Source organism: Capra hircus, chromosome 1 (genome assembly GCF_001704415.2).
Source record: "Capra hircus breed San Clemente chromosome 1, ASM170441v1, whole genome shotgun sequence".
NCBI lineage: Eukaryota > Metazoa > Chordata > Mammalia > Artiodactyla > Bovidae > Capra > Capra hircus.
The window spans coordinates 21,485,129-21,505,383 of record NC_030808.1 but is presented as its reverse complement, the minus strand read 5'-3'; the positions used below and the strand labels follow the sequence as shown (position 1 = coordinate 21,505,383).

At 39.6% G+C, this 20,255-nt stretch overlaps 1 protein-coding gene across 2 annotated transcripts in view; it reads left to right on the top strand.

Moving 5' to 3' along the window:
* The window catches only part of LOC102181811 (multidrug resistance-associated protein 1), a 100,159-nt gene that overhangs the window by 8,749 nt on the left and 71,155 nt on the right, over positions 1–20,255 (top strand). For both annotated transcript variants that reach the window (XM_018053229.1, XM_018053178.1), the window contains exons 3-5: positions 9,156–9,303; positions 9,977–10,119; positions 15,583–15,760. In XM_018053229.1, the coding sequence (XP_017908718.1) occupies positions 9,156–9,303; positions 9,977–10,119; positions 15,583–15,760 (469 nt within the window). The remainder of the gene's footprint in view (positions 1–9,155; positions 9,304–9,976; positions 10,120–15,582; positions 15,761–20,255) is intronic.

Here is a 20,255-nt window from a genome sequence, read left to right as displayed (position 1 = left end):
TTCAGAGGATTTCCTGACCCAGGGATCAAACCCAGGTCTCCAGCCTTGCAGGCAGATTCCTTACCATCTGAACCACCTATTCTGCTTTTTGCTGAAAATTTTATCATTTATACTTATTTATACTCCCATTAAAACACACACACAATCATTTTGTAAGGCATATAATGTGGTTTATCTTACAGAATATTTATAATATGTGATAAGGGCTTTAACACAAGAATTATATCATATTGAATGAGAAGAGTTCATTTTTTCTAATTTTATACATTCAACAACTTTCTTTATGTTTTCTCCTATAACAGAAAATTTATGATAATGTGAAACTAAATGGATCATTCTAACTTAATGCCTCTTGCTCTATAGTTGGTAGAAACAAAATTGCCCAATTTGATCTACAAATATTCAGTTCAGTTCAGTTCAGTCACTCACTAGTGTCCCACTCTTTGTGACCCCATGAATCGCAGCACGCCAGGCCTCCCTGTCCATCACCAACTCCCAGAGTTCACTCAGACTCACATCCATCGAGTCTGTGATGCCATCCAGCCATCTCATCCTCGGTCGTCCCCTTCTCCTCCTGCCCCCAATCCCTCCCAGCATCAGGGTCTTTTCCAATGAGTCACCTCTTCGCATGAGGTGGCCAAAGTACTGGAGTTTCAGCTTCAGCATCAGTCCTTCCAATGAACACCCAGGACTGATCTCCTTTAGGACGGACTGGTTGGATCTCCTTGCAGTCCAGGGGACTCTCCAGAGTTTTCTCCAACACCACAGTTCAAAAACATCAGTTCTTCGGTGCTCAGCCTTCTTCACAGTCCAACTCTCACATCCATACATGACCACTGGAAAAACCATAGCCTTGACTGGATGGACCTTAGTTGGCAAAGTAATGTCTCTGCTTCTGAATATGCTGTCTAGGTTGGTCATAACTTTTCTTCCAAGGAGTAAGCGTCTTTTAATTTCATGGCTGCAATCACCATCTGCAGTGATTTTGGAGCCCCAAAAAATAAAGTCTGACACTATTTCCACTGTTAGGTTAGGCAAAAAGTTCATTTGGATTTTTCTGTACGATAGTATGGAAAAATCCAAATGAACTTTTTGGCTAACCCAGCGTGTTTTTAAGAGTAGATGAATGCTTTAAAAAAAAAAGTTTTTTGCATGCTAGATGTCCTACATTATGCTAACCTTTAAAAATGCAGAGATAAATGATCTAGAACTTGTCTTCCAGGAATTCATAATAGAATTAAAAAGATTAAAAAGTACACTACCAATTACACAAAAAGGCAGTCTAAGCATGATGGAGAAACACAATTTTCAGAATTGTCATTTAACCAAGTCTGCACAACTGGGAATGTTTCACAAGTGATTAATGCCTTAACCCAACATTTAAAAAGTATAGGACTGAGCCAAAGTGGCATTCCCAGTTGAGCAAACACCATATACAAATCATGGAGGCAGGGGAGAACTGACCCTTCCACGCTGGTATGTCAAGAGATCAAGTTGAAAGGACAGATCAGTAAGAGTTCTGTCGGATATTCTGAAGATAGTGAGAAGGCGCTGAAGGATTTTAAATAGAGAGTGACATACGATTTGCACTTCAGAAAATCACCTGATCAATTCTGTGGATATATGTAAGAGATGAAAATGGAGAGAGACTGGTTAGGAGGCTCTTTGAATATCTTGGTAGATTTATGGTTACCACCTGAACTATAGTAATTATAAAGATGATGAACAGGAAGGAATACATTTAAGAGAAAGATTGGAAGAGGAGATTGAAGAACTGGGGAAAGCGTTGAATAACGTTGGGTTTCTGGGTCAGATAACTGAGAGTTTCAGATATTGTGAAAATTTGTGAATTCAGTTTAGCAAAGTTTCAATTTCTGGTGCCTGACTCATCCCCATTTAAAAAAAAAAACCAAAACTTACACGTTGGAGATGTAGATCTCAGGCTTACAGTTGTGGATTTGAGTCTCATTGACTGTAGATCTGTAGTCATGAATGTCATTGAAATCAAGCAGGAGAATCTATTCAACAAACAGTGTATTGGGAATCCTCAGTATTTAAACAGTAAGAGGAGGGAGAGTTACAAAGGACGCTAAGTATTCAGAATGTAACAGACAAACCAAAGAAACAGCGTGATTGGAAGGTAGGGAAACTGTCAAAAAAGGAAAAAAAGTTAAGTGACCAATAGGATCAAATACTGAAAATTAAAATAAGAAATGAACACTCTCCACTGAATTTGGCAACGTAAAAATTATTGGTGATCTTTGTAAAAGTTGTTGAAGTAGAAAACTGATAGACTTGATAAGCAAATAATTGGGCAGAAGTTGAATTATGATAAAAATTCTAAGTTATACAAATCTATGAATCACTTAAAGAGGATTGCAGAAATTTTATGACAATATGCTATATTAAATTATGCACTAGAAAAAATAAAGTTTAAATGCAAACTATGTAAATGTGGACTATTTACAGTTAATGATTTTGGTTTTTCAAATTTGTGTATGTTTAGATATGTTTTTCAAACCTGAGTTCTGTCTCATCCATGAATGGAGAATAAGAGTGATATCTACACTGGCTTTAAAATTTTCAGACTGTCATTTTTAAGTCACAAGCTAACAGAATTTAAATGATGCAAATAATTTTAAGTAAATGTACTTTAAAAACTTTTATTATCAAACTATATGCATTTTGGCAAATGAAAACAATATGCATTTATATTCAATATTACAAACACAATTTTAGGAGGCATGAAGTACAAAGCTGAAATTAAATTTAATATCAAATAAAACAGCAGAATTTAAAATATAGCAACTCAATATCTTAAAGTCTATATTTTAGATCAAGCAACCAATAAGCTATGATTTTTGAATATTACATTTATTTTCTGTTTAACTCTCACATGTCAGAACTAGATAGGAAATATTTTCATGGCATGCCATTATCTGAAGCTATCATTGGCATTAAACTAATGTGATTGCTTATCTGGTGATGAAACAATTGTAGCTGAATCATAGCTATTGTTAAGAGAATGTCTCTTTCAAGACACTGGTTAATTGTGTTCTCAGATCTGTTCTTTGAGTTACAGAATGAAGTCAGAAATTATTTCCTAGGCCAAATTCAAGCTCCCCTAATTATATGAATAATTTGATTAAAATGTCCTCAGATGATGAAAATGATTAGGAAATTATATGCTTATGAGCCTTAATTCCTAAGGCAGTAGCTGTTTAAATCATGTTGATGATTAATAATTATGAAGATTTTATTAGCAAATATAATCTGTCATCAGTGTATAATAATCATGGTCATAGAATGATCCCCTTGACATACATGGAAAAATCTAGTTAAAATTTTTATAGTTCACAATTGAATTATTTTAACTGGGGATACACTATTCAATCTGTCCTACCTTTTCCTCACATATTGGTAAAATTTGTACACTATCTGACTTTGTCTCATCCTAAGATTTTTATACAACTAACGCCTTCCCTTTTCCCATTATACAATCACCCCTTTCCAGAAATGTTTAAACAGATGATTAGCAATAATAAGGGCTTCCCTGGTGGCTCAGACAGTAAAGAATCTGCCTGCAATATGGGAGACCCAGGTTCGATCCCTGGGTCAGAAAGTTATCCCCTGGAGAAGGGAATGGCTACCCACTCCAGTATTCTTGCCTTCAGACTCTCCTGGACAGAGGAGCCTGGTGGGCTGCATTCCATAGGGTCGCAAAAAAGACATGACTAAAGTGACTCAGCAATACGTGAACCGTGAACTCCTTGATGTTCAAGCTGGTTTTAGAAAAGGCAGAGGAACCAGAGATCAAATTGCCAACATCTGCTGGATCATGGAAAAAGCAAGAGACTTCCAGAAAAACATCTATTTCTGCTTTATTGACTATGCCGAAGCCTTTGACTGTGTGGATCACAATAAACTGTGGAAAATTCTGAAAGAGATGGGAATACCAGACCACCTGACCTGCCTCTTGAGAAACCTATATGCAGGTCAGGAAGCAACAGTTAGAACTGGACATGGAACAACAGACTGGTTCCAAATAGGAAAAGGAGTACGTCAAGGCTGTGTATGGTCACCCTGCTTATTTAACTTCTATGCAGAGTACATCATGAGAAACACTGGACTGGAAGAAACACAAGCTGGAATCAAGATTGCCGGGAGAAATATCAATAACCTCAGATATGCAGATGACACCACCCTTATGGCAGAAAGTGAAGAGGAGCTAAAAATTCTCTTGATGAAAGTGAAAGAGGAAAGTGAAAAAGTTGGCTTAAAGCTCAACATTCAAAAAACGAGGATCATGGCATCTGGTCCCATCACTTCATGGGAAATGGATGGGGAAACAGTGGAAACAGTGTCAGACTTTATTTTTCTGGGCTCCAAAATCACTGAAGATGGTGACTGCAGCCTTGAAATTAAAAGACGCTTACTCCTTGGAAGAAAAGTTATGACCAACCTAGATAGTATATTCAAAAGCAGAGACATTACTTTGCTGACTAAGGTCCGTCTAGTCAAGGCTATGGTTTTTCCTGTGGTCATGTATGAATGTGAGAGTTGGACTGTGAAGAAGGCTGAGCGCTGAAGAATGGATGCTTTTGAACTGTGGTGTTGGAGAAGACTCTTGAGAGTCCCTTGGACTGCAAGGAGATCCAACCAGTCCATTCTGAAGGAGATCAGCCCTGGGATTTCTTTGGAAGGAATGATGCTAAAGCTGAAGCTCCAGTACTTTGGCCACCTCATGCGAAGAGTTGACTCATTGGAAAAGACTCTGATGCTGGGAGGGATTGGGGGCAGGAGGAGAAGGGGATGACCGAGGATGAGATGGCTGGATGGCATCACTGACTCGATGGATGTGAGTCTGAGTGAACTCTGGGAGATGGTGATGGACAGGGAGGCCTGGCGTGCTGCTATTCATGGGGTCACACGACTGAGCAACTGAACTGAACTGAACTGAAAGTGACTTAACAGACACAGCACAGCAATAATGAAACTGACAGTGCTGCCATATATCTATACTTTCCAAGTATTTCAATTATTACTCATCTGCAAAATGTATATTTCATCTCACCCTGTTAGCCAACTGCCACTGGTTTTCTACCATTAATATTCGTTGGAGAAGATATTCATGCACACTTGTTAATGTTAATACACTCAAGATTCTCTCTAATATAATAAAAATGAATATACAGTGGAAATATTACATTTAATGACATTGTCTGCCTTTGGGTAAGTAAGTACTGGTGTATATCACATTTAAAAACCTGTGACCAGGCCCTATAGTTCCTGCTATTTAACAGCCGATAGAAATGATTGCTCTGTATGCTTTAGAGAGTTGTCCTTTGAAAAAAGTGTATCAGTCTATAAAAAACCAAGATGCTTGTATGTACCTTTCTTATTGCTTAAGGACTAAAGTTCACAAGTTTGCAGGATCTGGTGCATTTCGTTGTTGGGAGGGTCAACTCTTGGTCCAAGAAGCTTCCCCAAAGCTGCTTTATCAATTGATTTAAAGAAGCACCACTTCCTCTTCTCCTGGATTCGTATGTGTAAAAGTTAGACGCAGAAGAGAGCAGAAGAGGTGGAAGAAGCACACACCTGGTAAAAGGAAGTCACTGCTGAGCCCAACTACACTGCAGTCAATTCGGCTTAAGTGTCACTTTTAGATGCTTCTTTATTTGGAGACTCAGCATGAAAGCCAGGGGTCACTTATCCCCATGAACCAAAACTGCTGAGTTTTGCACAGTTCTACCTCAAAATGCTGAGGCAGTAAATGTTATTAAAAATGCTTTTGTGAAAATCAATGCAATCTTATTTTGAAAACGAATATTTATTTTGTGGAATGGGATAGAAGAACTTAATATGACATTAAAGTAGTTTATTGCTTAATATGTTTTTAAAAGTGCACTGCAGAAAAATGTCCAGCATATTGAGCCAACAGAAACATGATTACAAAAGGTCCTTTCTTAGTACATTTAAGCTTTTTTGTTAAATATGAATTGTAATATGATATTAGGTAGTGTGTAATAAAAGTGAAATTGAATCCAGTGGAGACTGGTTACCACGGGATTTAAATCCATTCCGGAGTCAATCAATTCAGATTGTTCAGTAACAATGACAATGAAAGCAGTTCCAATTTGGGGCAGTGTAATATTTTGTTATGGTCACTTGGACTAATATACTTTATAATGAAAAGAACTGAATCTATAGAGTCAGAAGGCCCAGATTTAAATGGAAGTTTAATTTCTCACTGAACAAGTCATGTCATAAGGCTCAAAATGGAGTATATCTGAAACACATGACTTAGGAGTGCTTCACATAACAGAATACTCAATAAGAGCTTAAACAGACAGATTTTTTTTTAAATTTTATGTTATTGGGTAATACACCAGTGCTGGCGACGGAATGAACACCAACGCTGCAGAGTGGTTTGAATCTTTGTATTTTAACACTTGCTTCTTACAGCTGCTTTACTTTATATCCCTTGCACAACAACCTACAGGGCAAGCTGCCAAGCACTATGATTCAGAGACTATACAGTGCGCAGGCGCAGGACAAGATAACCTTTACCTTGACTTATTTACTGCAGCTAAGACTTTGTTTTGGGGAACTTCCTTATCAACTTAGAATCTGTTTTGTCCCTGGGTCTGTTCCTTTTGAGGAATCAGAGAAACATCCTTGTGTGCAAGAAATGTTCTTTTCCCACAGGAACAAACAGAGGATTCTTAGCTGAACATCTCATTTGCAAGAATGTTCAGCTCTGGTTGAGAGTTTCGTTTGCAAGCACTTCTCAACCTTCCTTATACCTTGTTCCCTACACACCAGGCTTTATCCTGCTTCTTCTATCCAGGCTTCTTCTTTCTTTCCACCCCATCCTCAGTATTTGGCTATTCACCCATGGTGGCAAAGATGGCTTCTCCATTTCAGACCATCATGTCTTCAGTACAGGGAGGATGGAGGAAAGCTCAGGAAAAGGGAGGCACACATTTTTCTCATTTTGAAGTTTTGTGTCTCCTTTTCTTTTTACTTTTAAAATTTTTGTGAGGCTGGTGGGATCTCAGTTCCCCCACCAGGGGTTGAACCCTGGTCACAGTAGTGAAAGCCTGAAATCCTAACCACTAGGACACCACGGAACTCCCTGTTTTGTGTCATCTTTTGAAATAGAGAGTTCTCTTCAGTAGATTTTTTTAAATAAATTTTTTAGCTTTGAAGTGAAAGTATTAGTTGCGCAGTCATGTCCGACTCTTTATGACCCCATGGATTATAACCTCTGTTCATGGAATTCTCCAGGCAAGAATATTGGAGTGGGTAGCCATTCCCTTTTCTAGGGGATCTTCCCAGCCCAGGGATTGAACCCAGGTCTCCCACATTGCAGGCAATCTGAGCCACAGCCTTAACTGATTTATTAATGTCAAGCAAATAGTAATGAGATTACAGGGACACGTTACTTTGCTAACAAAGGTCCGTCTAGTCAAGGCTACGGTTTTTCCAGTGGTCATGTATGGATGTGATAGTTGGACTGTAAAGAAAGGTGAGCACCGAAGAATTGATGATTTTGAACATCAGTTGGAGAAGAACATCAATTGGTGTTGGAGAAGACTGTTGAGAGTCCCTTGGACTGTAAAGAGATGCAGCCAGTCCATCCTAAAGGAAATCAGTCCTGAATATTCATTGAAAGAATTGATGTTGAAGCTGAAACTCCAATACTTTGGCCACCTAATGCCAAGAACTGACTCATTGGAAAAGACCCTGATGCTGGGAAAGATTGAAGGTGGGAAGAGAAGGGGATGACAGAGGATGAGATGGTTGGATGGCATCACCAACTCAATGAACATGAGTTTGAGTGAACGCCGGGAGTTGGTGATGGACAGGGAGGCCTGGAGTGCTGCCGTCCAGGGGTCGAAATGAGTTGGACACGACTGAGCGACTCAACTGAACTACAGGGACTGATTTAGACCAATAGTTCATAACTCTATGGTTGGAATATGGACTTACTCTGAGTTCAAGAGATTTTCAACTGAATAAATATAAAATTCTAGTCAGTAGGAAGATGATGAGGCAGAAGGAATGGCTGTAAGGTAAACATAAATCATTGTCTGCAACAATATCATCTGTGGTATAACTAGACCATGCGCTTTAGTTTTCCTGGGACAAGCCCAGTTTAGACATATTGTTCTTGCATAATTACTCACAATGTGCTCTGGAGCAAGCTCTTTGAGTGGAGAAATGTGGGAGTACTAAGAGGCTGACAGTATCTTAAGGCTTCAGCTCCAAAATGGCTCTGTGATATTGACTCATGTTCTGTTGGTCAAAGTAAGTCATATTTGACCGAGACCCAAGTTGATGCGGCAGATAGAGGTCCTCCACTTGGACACTCTGGGAAGTCAAGTGTCAGAGGGTCTATATAGTCCCAGCAGAGGACAGATTCATTTCTATTTTCACACAAGCTTAAAAATCAAATGTGGGTTTTGGCGTGAATATCTTACTGTCAATATTAGCTATTTAAGTTCCAGTAAGGGAGGTAAGCAGAGAAGGAAATGGCAACCCACTCCAGTGTTCTTGCCTGGAGAATCCCAGGGACGGGGGAGCCTGGTGGGCTGCCGTCTATGGGGTCGCACAGAGTCGGACACGACTGCAGCGACTTAGCAGCAGCAGCAAGGGAGCTAAGAGTGGGTTTTGCTGGTGGCTCAGTGGTAGAGAATCTGCCTGCCAGTGTGGGAGATGCAGTTCAGTCCCTGGGTCTGGAGAATTCCCTGGAGAAGGAAATGGCAACCCACTTCAGGATTCTGGCCTGGGAAATGCCATGGACAGAGGAGCCTGGTGAGCTATAGTCCATGGGGTTGCAGACGAGCTGGACGTGACCGAAGCAGCTAAACAACAGAAAAGGAGACAGGGTAGGTGGGTGTCTCCAGTATGAGATGAGTGAGTGAAATTAGTGTTTCACTGAGTAATTGGATATCTAAACAGCCCTTCTAAAAGCTACAAAGGATTATTATATATTGTTGAACTTCAGGATAGAGTTGTATGATTTTTCAAACACACACTCTAGTGAGTCCAACCTGATCAATAAAATAAATCACGAAGTGAGACGAACGTATGCGGTTTAAACAATTGTTGGTTTTGATGAATTGTTTTCCTTGCTCTTTCATTTCTAGAATAATTATTTTAGGCTATAAGAAACCTTTGGAAAGAGAGGATCTTTTTGAACTTAATGAAAGCGATTCCTCCTATACTGTGTGTCCCGTCTTTGAGAAACAGTGGAGGAAGGAAGTTTTAAGGACTCAAGAGAGGCAAAAAGTAAAGGTAACTATTAAATCCTTAGTACTTAACTGCATAACTTGTTCCAAATATGAGATATTATTATTAATATAGAAAATCCCTTAAATATGTTAAATAACATGTCATTTCCCTAACAATACTAGCTGTTATTAAAGCTAATTTCTGTCATCAAGTTATTCAGCATCTCTTTAAAGCTCGGGAGCAAGTGTGTTATATGTATATAATTTGGGGCTTCTCACCAGGATCCTTCCTCATCCATTGTAGCAAACATAGTTTCCATATCTCAGAGCATCATATCTATTGGTCAAAGTAAGTCATGTAGTGGCCAAGGCCAAGACTTATGGGGGGCAAGAGTAGGTTCTTCACATGTAGCATCATGCACACGTGCTAGACTTCTCAAAAAGAAAATATAATTTGAAGATAAAAACTGTATTAGTGAAACAGTTTCAAAACCCACAACAGTGATACAAAAAAGTGGTTTGTTTTTCTGTTTATGCCACATGGTATGAATAACACCAAGTGGTTTGGCACCGTTCTGTACCAATACCAGGGACCTTGTTTTCAAGTTTAATTGAACTTATTCCTGTCATGTTGCTTTGTTATCTTTGGAGTACATTACTAATTTTATGATTATATATATTTTATGGATTAGTTCTGTTCTCTTTTCTCATTGTTTTTGCTTTCTTTAATTATGTAGTCATCTTTTCATAAAGAGGCACACACCAGGAAGCCATCTCTACTCCGGGCATTGTGGAACACTTTTAAGTTTGTCCTGATTAAGGTTGCTTTATTCAAAGTATTGGCTGATGTTTTGTCCTTCACTAGCCCACTCATAATGAAGTAAGTTGCAGTTTTGTTTTTTTTTTCCCTTTCCCATAAGTACCTCATAAGAAAGCTTACTGTTTCACTTTAAAAATGTACTGAAAAAGAGTGGAGTGAGTTCATATTGCAGATTTTATTTAGGATACAGGCATTCTATTAAGTTTGCTTGTGATATGAATGAGAATTACGATAATATAGTAATTATTGAAACAACCATGTATTAAGCACTATTCTAAAATCTTTATATTAATTATCTAATCTAATCTTTACAGCAGTCCTACAATGTAGGAAGTAATATTGTACTCACTAGCACAATGTAGAAACAAAACAATCTCTGTAATTTGCCTAAGACCACACAACTAGAAAATGCAAGAGTCACAACACAAATCTAGGAAATCTGGCTTGAGTTTATATCTTTAGGAAATGAAAAGACACATACCTTTACTATTGTTCTTTGCTGCGACCTTTTTGGAATAGAACTTTATCAACCAAGGTCAGTTCAGTTCATTTCAGTTTAGTCGCTCAGTCATGTCCGACTCTGCGACCCCGTGAATCGCAGCACGCCAGGCCTCCCTGTCCATCACCATCTCCCGGAGTTCACTCAGACTCACGTCCATCGAGTCAGTGATACCATCCAGCCATCTCATCCTCTGTCGTCCCCTTCTCTTCCTGCCCCCAATCCCTCCCAGCATCAGAGTCTTTTACAATGAGTCAACTCTTTGCATGAGGTGGGCAAAGTACTGGAGCTTCAGCTTTAGCATCATTCCTTCCAAAGAAATCCCAGGGTTGATCTCCTTCAGAATGGACTGGTTGGATCTCCTTGCAGTCAAAGGGACTCTCAAGAGTCTTCTCCAACACCACAGTTCAAAAGCATCCATTCTTCGGCGCTCAGCCTTCTTCACAGTCCAACTCTCACATCCGTACATGACCACAGGAAAAACCATAGCCTTGACTAGATGGACCTTAGTTGGCAAAGTAATGTCTCTGCTTTTGAATATTTTGAATATTGCATAGGAACCTGGAATGTCAGGTCCATGAATCAAGGCAAATTGGAAGTGGTCAAACAAGAGATGACAAGGGTGAACATCGACATTCTAGGAATCAGCGAACTAAAATGGACTAAAATGTGTGAATTTAACTCAGATGACCATTACATCTACTACTGCGGGCAGGAATCCCTCAGAAGAAACAGAGTAGCCATCATGGTCAACAAAAGAGTCCAAAATGCAGTACTTGGATGCAATCTCAAAAACAGCAGAATGATCTCTGTTTGTCTCCAAGGCAAACCATTCAATATCACAGTTATCCAAGTCTATGCCCCGACCAGTAACGCTGAAGAAACTGAAGTTGAACGGTTTTATGAAGACCTACAAGACCTTTTAGAACTAACACCCCAAAAAGATGTCCTTTTCTTTATAGGGGACTGGAATGCAAAAGTAGGAAGTCAAGAAACACCTGGAGTAACAGGCAAATTTGGCCTTGGAACATGGAATGAAGCAGGGCAAAGACTAATAGAGTTTTGGTAAGAAAATGCACTGGTCATAGCAAACACCCTCCTCCAACAACACAAGAGAAGACTCTACACATGGACATCACCAGATGGTCAACTCTGAAATCAGATTGATTATATTTTTTGTAGCCAAAGATGGAGAAGCTCTATACAGTCAACAAAAACGAGACCAGGAGCTGACTGTGGCTCAGATCATGAACTGCTTATTACCAGATTCAGACTCAAATTGAAGAAAATAGGGAAAACTGCTAGACCATTCAGATATGACTTAAATCAAATCCTTTATGATTATACAGTGGAAGTGAGAAATAGATTTAAGGGCCTAGATCTGATAGACAGAGTGCCTGATGAACTATGGAATGAGGTTCATGACATTGTACAGGAGGCAGGGATCAAGACCATCCCCATGGAAAAGAAATGCAAAAAAGCAAAATGGCTGTCTGGGGAGGCCTTACAAATAGCCAAGATAATACTATATAAATATATATATGCATGTATTTATGTGCGGGCTTCCTTGGTGGCTCAACTGGTAAAGAATCCACCTGCAATTCAGGAGACCTAAGTTCAATCCCTGGGTTGGGAAGATCTCTTGGAGAAGGGAACGGCTACCCACTCTAGTATTCTAGCCTGGAGAATTCCATAGACTTTGTAGTCCATGGGGTTGCAAAGAATTGGACACAACTGAGGGACTTTTTGGAATTGAACTTTATCAGCCAAGCAAATAATAATACATAATAATGCATGTATTTATGTGTAAATATAGAGAAAATATTTAAGTAATTTCTATTTCTAATAGTGTCCATATGCAAGGATTCATGAGCAGACAGTAAGATTGAGTCTTTGATTATATGTCTCCTTGATTATATGCCTCCAAGGGTATAAGGAAAGATTTTTTTATTAACCAATTATTATAAATTTTTTGTTTTGAATGTTTTCAATTTGGAGTTTTTAAGAACAATTTAATTCATGAAAATAAAATTAATTCTGAGTTGCCAGATCCCAAATCACATCCAGGCACATATTTAGCCCATATTTATTAAGCACCTACTATATGCCAAACGACTTCGCTGGTGGCTCAGACGGTAAAGCGTCTGCCTATGGTGAGGGAGACCCAGGTTCTATCCCTGGGTTGGGAAGATCCCTTGGAGAAGGAAATGGCAATCCACTCTAGTACTATTGCCTGGAAAATCCCATGGACAAAGGAACCTGGTAGGCTATAGTCCATGGGGTCGCAAAGAGTTAGACATGACTGAGCAACTTCACGTTCATGTTATATGCCAAACTGTCCTAAGTAGACCATGGGAATTGAGCAAAAATCAAAAAGTCCCTGCTCTGATGACACCTAGAAGGGAGAGATAAACAATAAATGAATAAGTATAAATTTTATTAAGAGGTAATTACTGCTAAGGAAAACAGTACGGTGAGGTAGTGGGGCAGAGCACACTGGTCTGAGGGACTGGAATTTGCTGTTTTCTGTGAGGTGGTTAGGGAAGACATTGATTATAATGGTGAAACTTGAACACAGTTCTGAACGAAGTTAGGGAGGAAGCCAAGATATATCTGTTGCAAATAGGAAGAACAAAGAGGGCTAAAGCTATGAGACAGCAGCATGCTTGGTATTTTTGAAAACTCATAGGAGGCAAGTGAGTGGAGCAGGGAAGCTGAGAGGAAAAGTGGTAAGATTGAGGTCTGATATATACACTACCATGTGTAACATAGACAGCTAGTGCGAAGCCGCTGTATAGCACAGGGAGCTCAGCTCAGTTCTCTGTGATGAGCTAGAGGGATAGGTTTGGGGGCTGGGAGGGAGGCTCAAGAGGGAGGTTAATAAATGTATACTTATAGCTGATTTGTGATGTTGAAAAGCATAAACTAACACAACATTGTAAAGCAAGTATATTCCAATTAAAAAAAAAAAGACATTGTGGGGGCAGGGAGAAAAAAAAGATTGAGGTCAGAAAGTTTGGGCAGCTAAAAAGATGTTGAAGGGCCTTACAGAATGTGAGTGGGGCTTACCCAGTGTTTCAGCAGTAAAGAATCTGTCTGCAATACAGGAGATGCAGGAGACTCAGGTTCGATTCCTGGGTCAAGAAGATCCCCTGGAATAGGAACTGGCAACCCACTCCAGTATTCTTGCTGGAGAATTCCATAGACAGAGGAGCCTGGCAGGCTGCAGTCCATGGGGTTGCAAAGAGCTGGACACAACTGAGCAATTCAGCACACATGCAGAGAATGTGATGATACAGGCTTCCATTTCGTGTTAGAAAGGAAACCTCTGGAAGATTTTGAGCATAGAATGATATCAGACTGCAGTTTCATAGGAATCACTCTAGTAGCTATTTAGAAAATGAAGTAAAGAGGAGCAAGAGTGGAAGAAGCAGCAGCTATTAGCCAACTATGGTAATCCAGGCAAAAGTCAATGGCAGCTTCAAGATTGTGGCAAGGAAGGTGATAGTGGTCAGATTCTGGCTTTATTTTAAAAGTAGAGTCAACATTATACCTTGATAGTTGAATGTAGGTTGAGAGGAAAAAAAGGAGTCATGGTGCCTTCAGAGTTTTTGTTTGTCACAAGATGAATGAATTACCATTTACTGACATACAGAAGGCTCAGAAAAGAGTAAGGAGAGCAATTTGCTAAATTTGAAATACGCATTAGATTTTCTGCAGAATTAAATTAACAGACCTGACTGCCGTCCTTTGGAAAGATTGTTTATATGGCTGGCCTCAGGCTGGCAATTAGAACTTGAATTTCAGGAGGGTTCCCACTTACCCTAGTTGATAAGAGTGGTTTGGTATGACCAGACTGTTTTATACATGATCCATGCTGAATTCCTCCTTTTTTTCTGAGAGTTTGGAATTTTAGCCTGTGTTAGAAAGGGGGTACCCGGGATGCTGAGTCTTTAAGGGGCTTCCTTGTTGTTGTTCAGTCACTAAGTCATGTCCGAATCTTTGCAACCCCATGAACTGCAGCATGCAAGTCCTCCTTGTCTTTCACCATCTCCCGGAATTTGCTCAGACTTGGTGATGCCATCCAGCCACCTCATCTTCTGTCACCCACTTCTCGCCCTGCCCTCAATCCTTTCCAGCATCCGGGTCTTTTCCAGTGAGGTGGCTTAAGGGGAGTGCCCACACCATCATGGATATCTGGGTCATTAAGACTTCTTTTGTAGAGTTCTGTGTATTCTTGCCACCTCTTCTTAATATCTTCTGCTTCTGTTAGGTCCATACCATTTCTGTCCTTTATTGTGCCCATCTTTGCATGAAATGTTCCTTTCGTATCTCCAGTTTTCTTGAAGAGATCTTTAGCCTTTCTCATTCTATTGTTTTCCTCTATTTCTTTGCACTGTTCACTTAAGAAGGCTTTCTTATCTCTCCGTGCTGTTCTCTGGGACTCTGTGTTCAGGTGGATATATCTTTCCTTTCTCCTTTGTCTTTTGCTTCTCTTCTTTTCTCAGCTATTTGTAAGGCCTCTTCATACAACCACTTCACTTTCTGGAATTTCTTTGTCTTTGGAATGGTTTTGGTCATCACCTCCTGTACAATATTGATGAGATTACCGTGTGAAAACTAGAAAATACCTTTCTACCCAGAAGCCTGAGAAGCTAAGTGTTGACTGAGTGTGAGTGTGTGCTCAGTCAGTCAGTCGTGTCCAATTCTTTTGTGACCCCATGGATTGTAGCCTGCCAGGCTCCTCTGTGAATAGGATTTGCCAAGCAAGAATACTGGAGTGGGCTGCCATTTCCTCCTAGAATAGAACTCAGGTCTCCTGCATCTGGCCTTATTTATATAAAGCGTGAGTAAAAATAAAGGGAGGAAGGATGCAAAATTGGACAAGTGGATAAAAAGAGCAGGCAAGAATGTGTGTGTGTATGTGTGTGTAACATTTTGACAGTACTTAGTTCACACATGTATTTTATTACTTTGGATGTTTAACACTTCTTCCCTCTTCTCGATTTGTATATGACCTTCAGGCAAATGATCCTTTTCTGTGAACAACGCCCAGATTTTGGCTGGAGTGGTTATGGCTATGCTTTGGCGCTTTTTGTTGTAGTCTTTTTGCAAACCCTGATCCTTCAGCAATACCAGCGTTTTAAAATGCTCACTTCAGCAAAAATTAAGACAGCTGTAATTGGACTGATCTACAAAAAGGTAAGAGATTTAAAAAATTCCAAGTTTCTAAGTGGACTGTGTCCAATATGTGCTTTAAAATAAGGGATCTGAAAAAATAGAAGTAGTATTTTAAAAATTTCTAGCATGCCCTTTGAATATATATTTATTTTGCTGAAAAATAACTTTGACTCATCAATATTGGTTGCATCAATTTCTTTACAGGGTCCTCTTTCTATATTTCCTGAAGCTTCTAGTCAACCCTAATGCCTGAAACTAAATGATATTCTTTGTCCACTCTTCATGTCACTTAACTCCTCCTCAGAAAATGAATGGAATTGACTATTTCATGCTTGTCTGTATTTATGTATCAATAAATTAATTTCCATGGTCATTTTCCTTCTACATAATACCTTTTACTTCTTCCTCTGCTCACTCTACTTTTTCATGAAACAAAGCCATACTTCTCTACAGAGTTGTTATCTATTTATCTTTGAGTCTAAGCCCCCTCCTACCGACCCCAAAAGCTGGTTGACCCTTATACCTAGCATAACTCTAAAGTTTAATTTGTCCTTTCTTGAAAATGCAGTTTTAAATATCACCTCTTTATCATTCAGAGCCTATTTACATCATAATTATAAACAATTGAAAGCCTTCCTCCCTTCTGTTGTTATTACTGAGTTATTCAGTCAAAAATATATTTTGCCTTCTTATTCTATAGTCCTCTGTCAATCTGTTGGACACGACTGAGCGACTGAACTGAACTGAACTGAACTGTCAATCTGTGCTCTTCAGATTTGGAATAGGAAGTTAACTTACCTATTGCACCTTTATCATCTAAGACAGTGGCTTTCACATATTTTTATAAAAGTTGGAAGACTGAGTAAATGAATAAATGAGCCATTACCTTCAAAACTAGGGGACTATTAAGCATACATAATAAATGTGTGAAACTATCAATAAATGCAGATGTTTTAAGAAATCAGACGAGCAGGAAATTTACAATATTTGAAGGCAGTTAAGGAAGGTTTCACATAGAAAGGAGCCTTGAAATAATCTTTGGGAAAACTGTAGGATTTTTTGACCTGGACATGAAGTGTCACAGATCATTTGGCCATATTAGGTCAAAATGGAGGCAGCAAGTGATTTTAGAGATTCTAGAATGATCCAAGCCCAAATAAGCCAGAATATAACTGAACTTGCAGTAAACCTAGCTCTGTGCGAAACTGAAAGTGTTAATTGCTCAGTTGTGTTCAACTCTTTGCGACCCCTTGGACTGTAGCCTGCCAGGATCCTCTGTCCATGGAACTTTCCAGGCAAAAATACTGGAGTGTGTTGCCATTTCCTTCTCCAGTGGATCTTTATGACCCATGCATTGAACCTGGGTCTTCCGCATTGCAGGCAGATTCTTTACCATTTGAGCCACCAGGGAAGTCCTGTATAATTAGCTCTGTGTCACAGTGCTTTATTGACTATGCCAAAGCCTTTGACTGTGTGGATCACAATAAACTGTGGAAAATTCTGAAAGAGATGGAAATACCAGACCACCTGACCTGCCTCTTGAGGAACCTGTATGCAGGTCAGGAAGCAATAGTTAGAAATGGACATAGAACAACAGACTGGTTCCAAATAGGAAAAGGAGTACGTCAAGGCTGTATATTGTCACCCTGCTAATTTAACTTATCTGCAGAGACATCATGAGAAACATTGGGCTGGAAGAAGCACAACCTGGAATCAAGATTGCTGGGAGAAATAATAACAGATGACACCACCATTATGGCAGAAAATGAAGAGGAACTAAAAAGCCTCTTGATGAAAGTGAAAGAGGAGAGCGAAAAAGTTGGCTTAAAGCTCAACATTCAGAAAACAAAGATCATGGCATCTGGTCCCATCACTTCATGGCAAATAGATGAGGAAACAGTGGAAACAGTGGCTCACTTTAATTTTGGGGGCTCCAAAATCACTGCAGATGATGACTGCAGCCATGAAATTAAAAGACGCTTACTCCTTGGAAGAAAAGTTATGACCAACCTAGATAGCATATTAAAAAGCAGAGACATTGCTTTGCCAACAAAAGGTCTGGCTAGTCAAGGCTATGGTTTTTCCAGTGGTCATGTATGGATCTGAGAGTTGGACTGTGAAGAAAGCTGAGAGCCGAAGAACTGATGCTTTTGAACTATGGTGTGGGAGAAGACTCTTGAGAGTCCCTTGGACTGCAAGGAGATCCAACCAGTCTATCCTAAAGGAGACCAGTCCTGGGTGTTCATTGGAGGGACTGATGTTGAAGCTGAAACTCCAATACTTTGGCCACCTCATGCAAAGAGTTGACTCATTGGAAAAGACCCTGATGCTGGGAGGGATTGGGTGCAGGGAGAAGAAGGGGATGACAGAGGATGAGATGGCTGGATGGCATCACTACCTCGATGGACATGAGTTTGAGCAAACTCTGGAAGTTGGTGATGGACAGGGAGGCCTGGCGTGCTGCAATTCATGGGGTCGCAGAGTCAGACACGACTGAGCGACTGAACTGAACTGAACACACCCCAGATACAGGGTCAGAGAGGCTATTTGTAATTCTACAGGTTGTAACTTCTGAGAAATACAAATATAGAGAAAAGATATGAAATACAAATATTAAAGAATCTAGGAATCAGTTTAAATGCTAACATCTGTTTCACATATATGGCCTAAATGGAACAGGTCTTCACTCATTGATTAAAGCCTTGGAGTTTGGATATAGGATTTGAATGGATTTCTTTGGAAGGAATGATGCTAAAGCTGAAACTCCAGTACTTTGGCCACCTCATGCGAAGAGTTGACTCATTGGAAAAGACTTTGATGCTGGGAGGGATTGGGGGCAGGAGGAGAAGGGGACGACAGAGGATGAGATGGCTGGATGGCATCACTGACTCGATGGTCGCGAATCTGAGTGAACTCCGGGAATTGGTGATAGACAGGGAGGCTTGGCGTGCTGCAATTCATGGGGTTGCAAAGAGTCGGACATGACTGAGTGACTGAACTGAACTGAACTGAACAAGTATAAAAGAATAGATAGCAGTAGAAATTGAAGGAAACCATCAGAAATAAAAAGGAAAGTCAAGTCTTGTGGGTGAGTACATTATAACAAGAGCAAGGAGACCCTGGAGACAATGTAAGAAGAAAGAGCATCTACAGGAGTGAGACTATATGGGTCTTTAGAGATTGTTTAACAACAGAGAGCATTCTAAGATCAGAGGGGTTCAGTGGGTCCCGCAGTATGGATTAAAATGTAATTCTTAGTCCATCAGACAAGGAGCAGAAGACATTAGTTAGTGACCTGTAGTGTTCAGATGCCCTGGGTAGCCTATTGCAGTGATACTAATATAAGGCAGTCTTTCTTGTGAATCTCTTATCCTATATCTGCTTTCCAAAGGGACTAATTGGGGTTATTAGATCTCTTGTCTCCTTTACAGATTTTAGGATTCTGACGTTTATCATGTTTCCATAGCCTCAGCTCTCATTGATGACTAGATAACTCATATTCATCTGACATTGGCACTCCATCAGGAATTCATTACTAGGCTTGGGTAAAGCTAGTTTCACATCCTTTTCCTGGTGAGGAGGGGAGGTGTTAGAAAGCTCTTTATCTCTACCCATCCGCGTGACTGTTGCTACTCTAGTGAAGTTCAAGGGACTTCATTTTTAAGGTTTGTGGGGAAGAACACGGACCTCTTTCTACTTTACCACGTCATGAGTCTTTGGGTCTCAAAACTCAGTTTTGTTATCCCTTCACTCCCAATTACAGGCTCCATGAGAGTTTTTGAGGACTAAGAACAAAATATGTTTCAAAAGCAGCATCAGTTAGTCCTGTGCTTAATGTGGGCAGCCTGTGGGCTCTTTGTCAAATGCCATCCAGTAGAAGTTTTTGTGATTTTTAAATTATTCTATATCCACATTGTGCAGTATGGTAGCTACTAATCACATATGACTGTTGAAACTGAAAACCTGGCAAGTAAGAGCAAGGAAGTAAATTTTAATTTCAATTAAATTTAATATCCATATCTAGACTGCCTACATTTGTGCCTAAAGGATATTCTTTCCTTAATTATGGGAAGAATATAGTATAAAGAAAATTGATAAAATTCATTTTCCATTCTTTAAAATAGAGATACTTAAATGTGATCAGAAAGAGAAGAGAGAATCCTGGCATACTTTTTTGCATCCAAAAGAGCTGAAGAAAATGAATTCTCATAGATTTATGAGGATTCACCTTTACATACACCATGACTCATCAGAAGTATGGTAACCACTGAGAATCACTGGGATAAAAATGTTTAGGGCTCTTCCAGCTCTAAATTATATAATGTCTATGACTCAGAGCTAGGGTGGTCAGGAAAAATAGTTCAAGAAACAAATATATGAACCAGGGCTGTGGCAAAAAAATTCCGCAAAGAACAAATATATGAGGGAGAATGTGAAATTGCAAAGCAAATTTCATAATCATGTGACAAAATGAACCATTACTGAATTGAGATCAGTAATAAACAAGATATTTCCA